The 13,856-nt window shown below is 40.3% G+C and overlaps 1 protein-coding gene across 4 annotated transcripts in view; it reads right to left on the reverse strand.

Moving 5' to 3' along the window:
• Nucleotides 1-2,194: 2,194 nt before the first annotated feature.
• PARL (presenilin associated, rhomboid-like) overlaps nucleotides 2,195-13,856 on the reverse strand; it is a 15,458-nt gene continuing 3,796 nt past the window's right edge. Inside the window, exons 2-9 of one of the 4 annotated variants that reach the window (XM_014966292.1) lie at nucleotides 12,289-12,403; nucleotides 11,776-11,881; nucleotides 9,950-10,045; nucleotides 8,414-8,563; nucleotides 7,842-7,912; nucleotides 6,396-6,497; nucleotides 4,559-4,656; nucleotides 2,256-2,583 (exon numbers count right to left, since the gene is read on the reverse strand). In XM_014966292.1, the coding sequence (XP_014821778.1) occupies nucleotides 2,466-2,583; nucleotides 4,559-4,656; nucleotides 6,396-6,497; nucleotides 7,842-7,912; nucleotides 8,414-8,563; nucleotides 9,950-9,995 (585 nt within the window). In that variant the 5' untranslated portion in view covers nucleotides 9,996-10,045; nucleotides 11,776-11,881; nucleotides 12,289-12,403 and the 3' untranslated portion in view covers nucleotides 2,256-2,465. Of the gene's footprint in view, nucleotides 2,584-4,558; nucleotides 4,657-6,395; nucleotides 6,498-7,841; nucleotides 7,913-8,413; nucleotides 8,564-9,949; nucleotides 10,046-11,775; nucleotides 11,882-12,288; nucleotides 12,404-13,856 lie in introns of all 4 variants that reach the window. The other 3 variants (XM_014966291.1, XM_014966289.1, XM_014966290.1) reach the window with 3 other exon arrangements.

Raw genomic sequence — 13,856 nt, forward strand, 5'->3', positions numbered from 1 at the left:
GGGGAGGTGGTGAGGGGGGGAAATGCTGCAGCAGTAAGACAAAGGCAAGCCATCAAATCAGAAAGCTAAGCTGCTGCTGCTGCCAGGAATGGGGGCTGAAAGCTCCAACAGCCAGTTTCTTCTAGCACTAAAAGGCAATTTCAATAGATAACTGCACTGAAGCAAAAAATTCCTTAAACACAGCAGAATCCCTTAAAGCCACTGAAAAGGGACGAAGGGTCGTGTCTCTACACGATTAACCACGACTCTACACTTACTGCTATTTTCCTACACAAACACTGGCCGCTGTCTCTGCCAAGTGTCTGCATAATCACCACATTGTATTTTTATTCACAATAATAAGCCCTTTGAAAAAGGGGGGGGGGAGAGGATGGTCTTTCCGTGTGGTTAGTTTTGTTTTAGGCGGTTGGTTCTTTTTGTTGGTGGTGTTTTTTCAGGTTTCTTTTGTGGAGATGTGGTTGCATTTTTTTTCAGTCTTCTGATTTCTTTGCCATTCAAAGGTGTGTCTAAAAACTGAGATAGTGGCATATACTGATGCCAGGTTTTGCAAGAAGCTTGCCAGAAAGGCACCTTATTTACTCCAGTGAGCTGTCAGAACTCCAGGCTGTTCCTTGTCCGAGTGACTCAAGTGTTGACTTTCCCATCGGAGTCCGAAAGCTGTTTGGGAGCAGAGGAGAGAGTCCACCTCTGGCAGACAACGCCGCACTGAGGCCCAGGTGTAAAATGACACACAAACCACTGTTTGGCCACGTGAATGTTTTTGTACAACCTTATGTACGTTAAATACCTCTTAGGGTCTCTGAAAATGAGGAAGGTTCAGGTATTGAACAGCCTTTAGGAGGGAGAATGCTGTTAGGCCTGGAGTGAAGGTGAAGTTTTAGGCATGACACCCTCAAACTGCAACCCTTGGGTGGAAAGATGGTGATTTCCAAACCTCTCTGGCAGTTCCGGGCTGGTTTTTCAGGAGCTTTGAGTGTCCCTAACTCTGAGAATCCAGCAGAAGTGCAAGTGTTGTCTCTGAAGGATCAGCCTGAGAATGTCCCCGTGCTCATCTGCACTCTCCCTGCAAGGGTGCAGCAGCGATGGGTGGCTTCCAAACTTCTTCCCATTTCCTTTGAGACAGGCACTGGCTACTGTGGTGAAGAACCTAGTTGAAACCTTGGCTTATTCTTCTAGACCTGTAAAATATAATGCCCTTCGGGGTTTAGAAACGCATTTCCTGCAATATTACTCCCTGCTGCTTTCAGCCAGGCTCTCTAAAAAACCCTGGGCAAATACAGGACTGTTGGAAGAGATTAGATAAGTTGCTCAGTGGATAAGAGGTAATGCCAAGGGGGAGAAGGGCTGGGGGGGATAAAAAGAAACAAGACAAAGACAAGGATAGGTGCAAAACCAAGATATAAAATATAGCCAGCTATGGCTTTTGAGCTGCTTTGGCACGAAATACTCCCTTGTGACAAGCCCGCTCAGTGGCCATCTGCTGCTGCTGCTGGCCTCTCCCCAGCTGCGTGTCGGCTGCCCTCTGCTGCAGGCAGGGCTGCACTCAGGCTGGAGCCCCCAGAGCTGGAGGGTTCTTCAAGTATGGGAGAAGGGAGCAGGAAAGGAGAAGGGACACGTAAAAAGAAACAAGACAAGGATAGGTGCAAAACCAAGATGTAAAATATAGCCAGCTATGGCTTTTGAGCTTCTTTGGCATTAAATGCTCCCTTGTGACAAGCCTGCTCAGTGGCCATCTGCTGCTGCTGCTGGCCTCTCCCCAGCCACGCGTCGGCTGCCCTCTGCTGCAGGCAGGGCTGCACTCAGGCTGGAGCCCCCAGAGCTGGAGGGTTCTTCAAGTATGGGAGAAGGGAGCAGGAAAGGAGAAGGGACAGAGCAGAGACAGAAAGCCAGAATGCTTCTGGAACAGAGTAAAGGAATGCTACGTGCTCCAACTCTTTCATTTTTCGTAAGTGTTTAAGTCGACCGGGACTTGAACAAATCCTCAACTGTCTCATTTTGGAAAAAAAAAATAGAGTTGAGCACTGGGCTGTGGCAGTAAAGGGACGTTACAGCAATTTTGCCTTCTAAGAAAGCACCTAGTGCTGTCTGGTGGGCATCAGGGGGACACATGATCCATTAACTTCCTCAGTTTTAAAAATATTTACCTTCCTAAGTGTTGTACCCCATTTTGAAGCTTTTTGAATAGAGCTTTAGGTCACTTAATTGGAAAGATTTTATTTATTCCTCCTTTACAAAATGTAATGCAGACTGTTACCTCAGAGAGCAACAGGATAAAAACCTTTATTGTTCCACCTTTGTCAGAGTTCATTTTCTATTGATACGCGGTTCTGTAACTGTACTTTGCATTAGAAACTTCAGCTCCCGGGAGGCTTAACGTGGAGTAGCAAAAAAATCCTCAAAACCAATTCAATCCCATGTCTTCAAGTAATATACCACTTGGGCACAAGGAATCTCTAGGATTGGAATCAGTTAGATTTTCCACCTCCTCCTTTTCCTGTGTTCTTTGTCCTCAGTTCATGCCAAGCTTTCACCAGTGGTTCTCTGTTCTTCCAGATGAGTTCGTGGCCGTAAGTCACGTACCACCTGAGAAAGGAGAAAACAGGAGTTAAAACTAAATGTGACTGTTCTCTGTGTCTGAGGAACAGGCTGAGCACTAAAATCAAGTGGCTCAAATGCTTAGTGTAGGAGATGCCTATAAATACTTAAAGGGAGGGTGTCAGGAGGATGGGGCCAGTCTTTTCTCAGTGGTGCCCAGTGACAGGACAAGAGGGAACGGGCACAAACTTGAACATAAGAAGTTCCATCTAAACATGAGGAGGAACCTATTTACTTTGAGGGTGGGAGAGCCCTGGAACAGGCTGCCCAGAGAGGTGGTGGAGTCTCCTTCTCTGGAGACATTCAAACCCCTCCTGGACAGGTTCCTGTGGATCCTGCTCTGGGTGGACCTGCTCTGGCAGGGGGTTGGACTAGATGATCTCCAGAGGTCCCTTCCAACCCCATAGCATTCTGTGAGATGAGATAAACTGGGGTAGAAAGAACAAAATTCTTGGAAAGTGCCAGTGGCAGATAAGACACTTGCTCCCTTGACTCCTAACAGCTATCCTCTTTGTGTTCTTCCTTAGCTCACTCCTGAGGGATGAAAGGTTTTCATGCCTTTAGAAATCATGAGAGCATGAAATTGCTTAAAAAGATGCAAAAAAACCTATTTCCATTTAGAGACTGTTAACACTTGTTCCCTTGACTCCTAACAGCTATCCTCTTTGTGTTCTTCCTTAGCTCGCTCCTGAGGGATGAAAGGTTTTCATGCATTTAGAATTCATAAGAGCATGAAATTGCTTAAAAAGATGCAAAAACCCCTATTTTCATTTAGAGACTGTTACAACAGTACTGTTGCTTGTGCTAATCTTTACTGATAACACCAAGTAAAAGCATTTTTCTCTGATAACACCAAGTAAAAGTATTTTTCTCATCTGTAAATTCAACTGCCCCATAACAGACAGCCACATTCCATTCACAGTGAATTTTTCCTCTAGAAACATCTAAATGAAGATTTAATCTATGGAAGTGTTCTAGCGTAACTTATATTCATAGAGAACCATATATGCTGATATATGAATATCCACGTACACAATTAAGCCAGGGAGGTTGTGGTGGAGAGGTGAGAGAGGCAGCAATTGCATGAGAACAGGCTGACAGTTCTCCCCCCAGGCCTAACTCCACACCTGGGACCTGGGCAACCAAAGCAGTGTCACAGGAGCCATCGGCCAGTGCCAGGCAAAACCAGCCCCTTAAATCCCCTTAAATTGTCCCCTTTCTGAAGGGGACAATTGTCTGTGAGGCGAAGTATAGAAAATACTTTGGCCATTCAACATGGGTCCTAAACAGAGGCCCTGTTCTAGGAAAATGCTCTTAGCAGTAAACGTGCAAATCAAGGCAACGTTGCCATTGGGTAGAAGTGGAAAAACTCATTAGCTAACGTAGATGAAGCACATAACAATGCAGAACTGTTTCCTGCAAACTGGTTTCTAGTAGTTCTTCCCAATTAGGAAGGCTCCACACAAAGACAACGCAGCACCACTGAGAAACAGCAGTAGAGGCTGCTCAAAGGAATTTGGCCTGAGCTTGTAACAACTCTGTTGCTCTCTCTAAATTGGTAATTAGAGGAAAAACACTAAGACGAAGGAATTTTTTCAGCTGCTTAATTCTAAAGTTATTTTAATTTGTCCATGCTGTGTTTTGTGAGAATCTTTTCTGCCTTGTGACTCTCCTCAATGTGCTGGGGAAAGCAGGACACCCACCCAGGTTTCTGTGACAGGACAACCTGACATCTAATCTGTCGTTCTAAGGCAGTTCAGCTCAATTTCTTTCAGTCCTAAGAATTTATTAACAGTATTTTCCACACAATTTCATAGCACTACGAGGATAACAGTGAGTTGTCTTCAATTCTACTTAAGAGAACTTTACAAAAAATCCCCAAGCTTCAGAGATAAGACGGGGGGGAAGAAAAAAGGATTAATTTAAATATGAAACACACAGAAGTTAGTAAATATAGACTTACATTCCAAAGAGAGCTCCCCCAAGATGTGCAGCATGGTCAAAAAGTCTCCAGCCTAGAGCAAGCCCTGCCGTGTCAAATGCAATTATGGCTTTTAAAGCCTGGAAAGGAACAGAACATGGAATGGACAGGATCAGTCACAGCGTATAATGGTCACTGATAACAAAGTTTCATTTAAAAAAAAAAAAGTTTTAAACCAACAGACTCATTCTTTAGCTGCACTCTGCTGTCAAAATACAGACATGAGCAGCTACAGAATAATCCAGGGTAGGAATGTGTCCTTTTCAAATACTCTGTCTCTTCCAATCTTCTCTTCTAAAGCTAAACATACACTCCAATCTCAGGTTAAAAGAAAAACAGAGGAAGTTACTTGAAAGAGTACACGCTACAAGAGATCACAAAGTACAGAATTCTAACAAAGCTTAGACTCATGTGCATCTGTCCTCCCAAACACAATCCTCTAGCGGACGGAACATGTCGGGCAGCAACCCTGTCACCTTATCTGATACAATTTTGATTTAAATTTATTATCACTCTCTTAAACAACACATCTGCTGGAAGGTGGAAAATCAGGATTATAATGAACAACTCCATGGCCAGAAACAGCCTAAGTAATAGCGTACCAGCCTCAGGAAATACAAACCACTGAAAATGGCTCATTCCAAAAAGACCAACAGGTTTAATGTCAGGATGGAATGTTACTTTAAGTAGGATTTCTCTCCTTAAGCATGTGTGTTAGAGTAGCAGCTATATTGCTACATTGGCTTGTTTATTTTAAAATCATATTACGGTATATGTAAGCTAGGCTAAAGGAGTACACAAAGTTTAGAAATACAGTCACATAGTAGATGTTCTTATTTAGGGCTAAAATTATTCCAATGTTTATACGCAATAGCTAATGTTGCTCTTGTTTTACTGCTGCAATGAGTAATTCCTCACAGCAACACTTTCTGTGGCTCTGTCAAGGTTTCTACCCTGGCCATCTTTTTTAGGAAAGATGCAGTTAAAGAGCAGCATGCAAAAAAATCAGGTCCACTCAAGCAGAAGTGCAAGAAAAACATGAAGGCTATATCTAAGAACATTGTTCAAATCTGTGAACTTTCGCTTACAAAAAACATGAAGTCTCATAATCCTGAAATGAGAAAGCTTAATTGCTTTAAGTAAACCAGTAAAATAACTTTAAGTAGTGGACCAAAGATGATTAACTTGTTAAAGCAAGTCAAGATATGAAATGCTTTTCGTAAATAGGGCAGTGGATGTGCTTTAAAGAACTTAACAAAACAGAAGTTCTAGTACTACATATGAAGAAGAGCCTCAGTAGTGTATTTCTAAATGCAACACTGTTCTTAGAAGTATCAAAAGATGGTACACAAATGATGAGGCAGGCACTCCTACAGGGCTGGAATGTTAGTTCCCCTGAGAAGCCAAACTCTGTTTTTCTTATCTCGATAATTTTTTCTTTAAGAAGAGCATTAGATTAGCCTGTAACGAGTGCTGCTATAAAAATATCACCCATCTGAAAGAACAGTATGTCTATGCATGTTTCCTCAGGCAGGTGAACCACAGTCCCTCCCAACTTCTTTTGCCTCTTGGTATCAGATTTGAAACAGAACCATGGAGAATAGAATTTTGGATAATTCTAAACTGACCTCACACTTGTGTAATGAGGGTGCTAGGCTACAAAAATTCAGAATTGGTATCCCGGACTGATTCGTTTTCTCTTTGAAAACAAATATAACAGCTTAGAAACACAAATGAAGAGGGGACAGGCTCAGATACTGCAGAGGTTCGGGGGAAATGTTTTAAGAGTAGCGTTTCTTTGAAGTTCAAAGGCACTTACGTTTCCTGCTGTAAATGTGAACATTGGAAGAAATATGATGGCTAGTTTTGCTTCTGGCATCTTTGTACATACGGCTGCAAGGACAGTCATTATAGCTCCTGACTGCAAAGAGATTAAAAAACACAAAAGTAAGCTGAGATGTTACATAAGGGGGAATTTATTTTTCTGCATGTGAACCCGTCCTCCTTTTGGCTTTTATTTTCAAATGCGGCCCTGTGGTAAACCTCAAATTACAAAGCATCACAGAATAAAATAAAACAAGACACCATTATTTAATTTCAATATCTAAAATGATACGTACTGGGGAAAAAAAATTCCCCTCAGATGCTCTTATATTATTAAGAAGTAAACCCCCTGATTTTTTTTAAGGTAACAATCTATGTTAATATACTTTTTTTTCCCAGTAAACTGTAGAAATCTAACATATATTAATCAAATACAGACATCTCGGATGAAGGGAATCATTCTGAAGCTTGAACCAAAACAAGGAAAATAACAGATGGACAGGGACAAGAAATCTTTTGTCAATGAAACAAGCAGTTCCCTGGTCTGTACTAAACCGACCATGGGCTTTTGTATCTGTGAAATATCTCAATGGAAAGGCTGTGAATACAGTAAACTAATGCAATCTGTGGCACTTTCAGTAAGTTTGGACTAACAGAAAGTAACTTGCTCCAGATGCAGTTTATTCAAAGGCAAAGCAGCAGTACACAGACAGCACTACCAAAAGTTATAACTTCAGGACAGCTCAACAGATTTTTTTTTTTTCATTCCAATTGAAAAATAAGGATCTGACTTTTGGCTTTTATCAAAATTATTCAGTGAAGTAAGTTAAGGAGCCTTTAAAACTTGGCAAATGCTTGGGTTCACCTCAAACATCTAGCGATTTAAGCGTATTTAAATGTTCTGCTACTGAAAATACTTGTAAAGAACAGAGAAGCACAGCACCTCCTCAGCCCCTCACTGTTCACACCGTGAGACTTTTGGCAGGAGCTGCCCTTTCTGCACAGCATGTCCCGCAGCTTCTGCTGGTATCACATGCTGATTTGGATTGTCTGATTACATTCTCTCTTTCTAAAGTATTCTACTTTCCATTAGAGAAAACTGATACACAATTATGAAATGACACTTAGGAACTAAGTCACAGAACTGAACTATCAGCTCAGTGACAAGAGGTCCTGCTGTTAAGTAATCATTTACAAGTCATTAGCATTAAGTGGCATTAGTTCTGGGCTACTACTGCTGCAGGAGAGAGAGTTAACATATTTGAATGATAGGCAAGCTTTTGCACAGGAGTCACTGTCTGGTTACTTGGTTTTGGTAAACCTTCCCAGTTGCCATTACCCCAAATATATTCTTGGCTTTTAAGCAGGTTAAAGAACACAGCAGGCTTTGAGAATGGCTTCAGAGATCATTGTAAGGTCTCCCATATCCCGAGATACTTACAGCTCCAAGGGATGGTTCGAACTTTCCAGTGGCCATTTTAGCTACGTAACTGACAAAAGTGGAGATAACCCCTAGAGAGGAAAAATGGTAATTGGAAACAATGCCAGCAACACAGACAAGCATGAGAAAGTAGAACAATGTCATATCAACATCTTTCTGAAGAAGGTACTGTAGGTGGTGAGGTTTGGGGTTTGGTTTTGGGGTGGTTTTTTGGGCAGTATGTGTGTGCCATGTGTGTTTGTTTTAACTTGAGTTAACTGCCACCTTTTCCCACGAATCTGTATTAAGAACTATTTTATTTTGGTAGCTAAGCATGACTTAAAACCAGATACTTGTATTGTCATTTTGAAGCCAAAGATGCTAAATCCATCAAAATTCTGTGTGACAGCAAATAAGTACTGCAGTTAGGATAGAGCAATGTGTGGGACTGAACGATGGCCATTTGTCATCATACATCTACCAACAATGTACATGCTTTACTTGTATGAATATATATTTATATTAAGTTCTGTAAATACATGTAAATTTAACATTTTTTAAAATACTGTAAACATACATAAATTTAACATTACCAGCAGAAAGATACACTGCAATGAACTGTTCACATCCCAGAAGAGAGACAATGCTGCTGGAAAAGCTCCATAAAACATACATATTTGCTGCCATGTGGAATAGAGAGAAGTGACTAAACGTAGAAAGCAGCATGGGAGAACACAGGGCTTCTACAAAAGAGATAAAACAAAAAAAAGTCAGTGTTTTAATTTGCTTCAACTTACATGTCATGCAGACTAGAAACTTATCAGGACGTACTATAGGATAATTATGCTTAGAATTCTCAAATACAAGCCATGTAATAAACCCAAAAATGTAATAAATTTCAAATTCCATGCAATATCTTTTGAAAAGCAGGACATATACCCAGAGATATACAAACTGTACAAACAGCTGCTTTAGAAAGCCTTAATTACCTACTGGGGAATGTTTCATAAAAACTTTAATCTTAAAACATGTTTCCCATGCTTTAGAAAGGAAAAAAGATTTTACTTATATATGTATATGGTGAAAGATTTTTAATATATTATATGAGCATCTATATAAAATTATTTTGCTACAGAGATGGACTCATAAAGAAAAACTATTTTTTCTCTAAAAGCTACTAACTCTCCTCACTGAAACAGCAGCCTTGAAAATGCAAAAAAGCCAATTAGCAGGTTTAAAGGTCAACATTATTTAAAATGGGAGCATTTGAGGTGACTGATGCTCAGATCTGGATAACAGCTATCTTTAGCTCTTGGAGTATGCGTGGGGAATTGTTTGAGTTTCCACTTTTTTCAGCAGAAATTAAGAGGATAGCAGAAAGTACTCTACTGACACATGCTTGTCTCAACCTTTTAGTTCTTTGCTGTAGAAATGAAAACTGATTTTTCCGCCATTAAATACTCATAAGTTGCTTTTCTAAGTTAACTTCTTCAAAACATTTCACACACAGTGAAAGCAAAGTTTCTTGGTTTGTTTTTTATTTTTTAATGTGACCCAAAACCCAGCTTTGAAACAAGGACTCTGTACATAACACAGAGTAATGCTTGTCCATTGACAAAAGAGCACGTGCGTGTGATTGATGACTGTGCTATCTGCAGCACACAGAACATTAAAGGAAGCAAAAAATAAATAATCACATCTGAGACTAGTTTTTGAATGGCATTATATAGTATGATTTATTTTCTTCCTTCCCAAACTGGCATGATCAGCATTCTTTCCAGGAAAGCAGTGGTATCACTGGGAGAAGCACCTCTTTTCCCTTAGAAAGGCAGGAGCTGTATCCTACTGAATGGAGTGTAAGGCCAGTTTTGACGTTACAATGTTTAGAAAAGCAACAGTGAGGTTGGTTTGTTTGTTTAATTTTTTTTCTTGGTTCATTACTTCCAACTTTTTTTCCCCTAGAGGTGGTTTCTGTCTAGAAAAAAAATTATTTATTTGGGCATGAGTGAGATAGCTTACTTGCAGCTCCATCGCCCCCAAGCAATGTGCTACCCAAAGCTTTTGCAGTACAATTAAAGGTTCTATGATATCCCAATTTAAAGAAATACCCCAAATTACTGTTCACTTACTTGAAGATGGATCTGAGGTGAAATATGTAAACATAACCCGTCGCATACCAGGCAGCCTCCATAAACAGAATACAAAGACATTTGCAGCTATAATACCTATTAAGAGGAAAAAAAAACACTATAAAAGCAAATTATGACTGTAACACGCCATAATGCTTACTGTAAACAAGCATTCAAAAGTAAGCTTAGAAGACTCATACTTTTTCTTCACCATTTCATTAAAAGCAGTATCCACTTGCTTACTTTACAAAAAGTTTTGAAAAAGCAAAGGGAAATACTGAAAGCTGTATTTATATGGTGGAAGCCTTCCAGAAATACAACATTTAATTTCGATTGTTTTAACGTAAGATGTAATGAACGAACACAACAACCCAGAAAATCTAATTAAGACAATCAAGCTACAGTTTCAAACTTATATGCCATTGTAGAGCCAGCTTAAGAGGTCTCATTTCTTGCCTCTCGAGCTGCTTATTCCCAAACTCCACGGATCTGCTGCACGGTTGCAGGTAACTGCAGGCAGAGCCCAGGGGAAGCACGCAGACAGGCAGAACACATCCCTTCCACCTTCTGGGGAGGTTTGGGTTTGAGGTAATTGCAAAGACAGTGTTTAGAGATCAAGCAGAGGAAGTTGAGCTGGCATTGCTAAGGCACAGTTGCCTTTGGGAGACAGCAAATGCACAGCTTTTTACTTCACAGATGTTTACTGCAGTCTTATTTCAGTTTAAATAAGAATGTAAATAGTTAGAAACATAATGGTGCAAAGTTACTGTTTCTTGTTTGAAGTGCCTTCTCTATTTCTATCCAAGCATGGAGGTATTTAAAACGTTTTATAATAGCTAGAAACATTAAAGGGGAAAGTAATGGTGCTTCCTTTACAGAGTGGTAAATGCCACGTAATTATTCTCTAGTTGAAGTTTGCAACAAAATTTAAGAACTGTGAAAAACCATGATACAAAAATCCCAGAACCAAGAGTTTAATAGATCTCTGCTTTTGGCTCTCCATCCCGTTCCACCACAGTCTTTTTATTTGAGGAGATACTTCTCCTGCAGGCTACACCAAGTTGGTACAGAACTCTCAGCAATTTCAGTACAGTGAGTCCAACCCAGTGAGGACTATCAGGGCAAGTATCCGAATAGCTCAGGGTCTACCAGCTAGAATTTAAATCGCTTCTTAGATCAACTCCATGTTGAGGGATGCTCTGGGGAATACAGAATAAGAATCTTCACCACCCCTCCGGGCCCAATACAATATTTATATCTGTATTGTGACTTGGCTTGCATGTCAAAGAGCAATTCAAGGCACTGTACAAAACTTCTTGACAGCAGTTATTAGCATGTAAAATATATTAGAGCAAATATGGCTTAGCTAATTTATTTAGATTTTTATCAAGTTCTCATCAATTTCTCTCCACACATTGTTTATGTTGGGGGTTTTGAGTGATGTTGGGTTACCCAATCAAAGCTACATTGTAACCAAAGGAAAACTCACAAGACAGTTGCTTCTTGTTTGCAACACTATGTGTGTAAAATAGCAAAAAATTATCAGGCAGTTTTATTTCCATGTATCAGTGGAATATATACTCCTATTCCTTCTAAAAGCATTTGCTGTTTTTCACAGTTCCCGAGAAAAATGTTACCGGGGAAGATTCTAGCTAATCCTTCACACTCTCACACAGATGCACAGGAATTTTTTCAATGCATACAAAGGACGCTTTGTGAGAAGGAAGTGTAGCAGAGATAGTGTGTATGCGGTGTTAAATTTACACAGGCTTTGTGCCTAACAACCTAAACGTGGTACGAAAGCCATCTGTTTTAACATACTGTACCTGTTTGCCATTATTTCTCTTCCTGTGAATGTCTAATACTTGTTAGCTAACACAAACCTGTCACAGTCCGCTGACCCTCTGTCAGGTTATTCCACCAGCTGTTAATCTGAAATGGAATTGTTGGACATCAGAGCTGCTGTAAGGCATTTGCAATTTCAAAACCCGTCTCACAAGGTTCTACCTTTTTAAGAATGGAAAGCATTTGTTTGAGATCTATTAAGTAACTCAGTTTCAAACTTTTTCATTTCTAATTGGTTTAGCTTTTCAAGTTGGCGTTTCCTTACTCAAGAACAGTTATTTACCCTCCTTTTCATAAAATATCCCAACGTAGACAAAGAGTTTCTACAAAAAGAATAGGGTTATATCCTTCTAAACAATCGCACGGGTTTAACTCTGCTTGTACTAAATAAGGATCTAGCCCGTAATGCTTACTTTAGCAGATTAGCCAAAGTTAGCAAAAACCCTGCCTCAACTAAGCCTCACCCTAGCGCTGTCTGACGTCACACCACCCACCTTTCAGAGATTCCACTTTTGTGCCAGGGTCACTTTTGCGGAGGTGGCTCACAAGATGTGGAATCCATTCCCCCTTGCGTCCAGCTCACCCAGCCCTCCTCCAAGTTTAAAACCCCTGAAAAAGTTTATTTTGAGCGCAGTCAGCCCACAGACAAATTCCACCCCCTCCCCTTTCCCTTCCTCAGCTTTCAGAATCATTTTGGACAAATACTGATAGCTCAATGACCTTCCAACTGTATTCATGGAGACAATGTCACAGAAATTATCTGTAGGTTGGAGGCAAGGGAAGATAATGCTGTATGAAACAAATCATTCACTATTTGGTATCAGTCACAAGTTTATTGCATTCTTTTGGTTTAATTATCTGGCACAGGATACAGGTACCACTATTTCCTACAAAGCTCTCCAATATAAGAACACTAAACATGATTTTTCTAAAATAAAAGAAGTAGGTGCCCTCAGAAGTTAGTGGGGGATCCTGAACTCTTAAAAATAGAACTTACCAGTTGAAGACAAGGGTTGGGAGTTTAAGCCTATTAATAACAGGACAGTTTAGTTTTATTTTTTGGATAGCTCATCACCAGATCTTCCCTGTCACGTGTTGAAGGAAAATAAAACTATAAACCCAAAATTACTCAGTATTTTAAGTGGTAATCATCTCACCTGCAGTTCATATACACCAAGCAAGAAAGCATGGGCCTGGCTAGGATGATTTTCTTTATAGCAGCTAATACGTTGTGCTGTGTTTTAGCTATTTTTTTTTTTTAACAGAAACAGTACTGATAACATGCTAATATTCTAGCCTTTGCTGCATAGTTTTTGCACAGCATCAAGACCTTTTCCATTTCTCACTCTGCCTGGGAATAAACAGATTGGAGTCACAAAATAGGCTGGAAGGGGACACACAAAGAGATATTCCCTACCATAATAAAAGGGAAGAGAGGGCATTTTAGGAGGTTTAGCCATGTTTTGCTCATGAACTGGCTGGGCATTGGTCTGCCTACAGGAGGCCTTTGCATCACTTGTTTGGTGTTCTTCTCCTCTCTCACTTAGCCTTCATTTATTGAACAAATTTTTTGGCTGTTGTATTATTATTACTCCCAAATTTTCTTGCTTTTATTCTTCTTTTCCTCTTCCCCCACTCAGGATTTGTGGGGCAAGTAGGCAAGCAGCTGTGTGGAGGTTAGCTGCCCACCAGCTACCCATTTAAACACGTGCCTGTTTAAAAAGAAGTACCACAATGTGCACAATTCATGTGACAAAACCAGCTCCTCTGTGTCCTCCTCAGGGCCCTGTGCTTCTCCAGCTACACACACAGCCCTATTGCCCTTGGACAAGCAGACCTGAAAGAGTAATCAAGCCTGGTCCATCACAAGCCACAGTAGTAACCTTGAAACAAACATAAAACACACATACATGCATATTCAGTTTAGTTTTAAATACACCTAAATTAAAAACTAAATGACTGATATGTTGGGGTGCCAATTAAATTTATAGCTAGCACAGTGTTCTTACTGCCAAATTCCAAAACATTTGTGTCACCTCTCATAAAGAAAAAAGCCCCCTAA

This window comes from Calidris pugnax, unplaced genomic scaffold (assembly GCF_001431845.1).
Source record: "Calidris pugnax isolate Ruff unplaced genomic scaffold, ASM143184v1 scaffold65, whole genome shotgun sequence".
Lineage (NCBI taxonomy): Eukaryota > Metazoa > Chordata > Aves > Charadriiformes > Scolopacidae > Calidris > Calidris pugnax.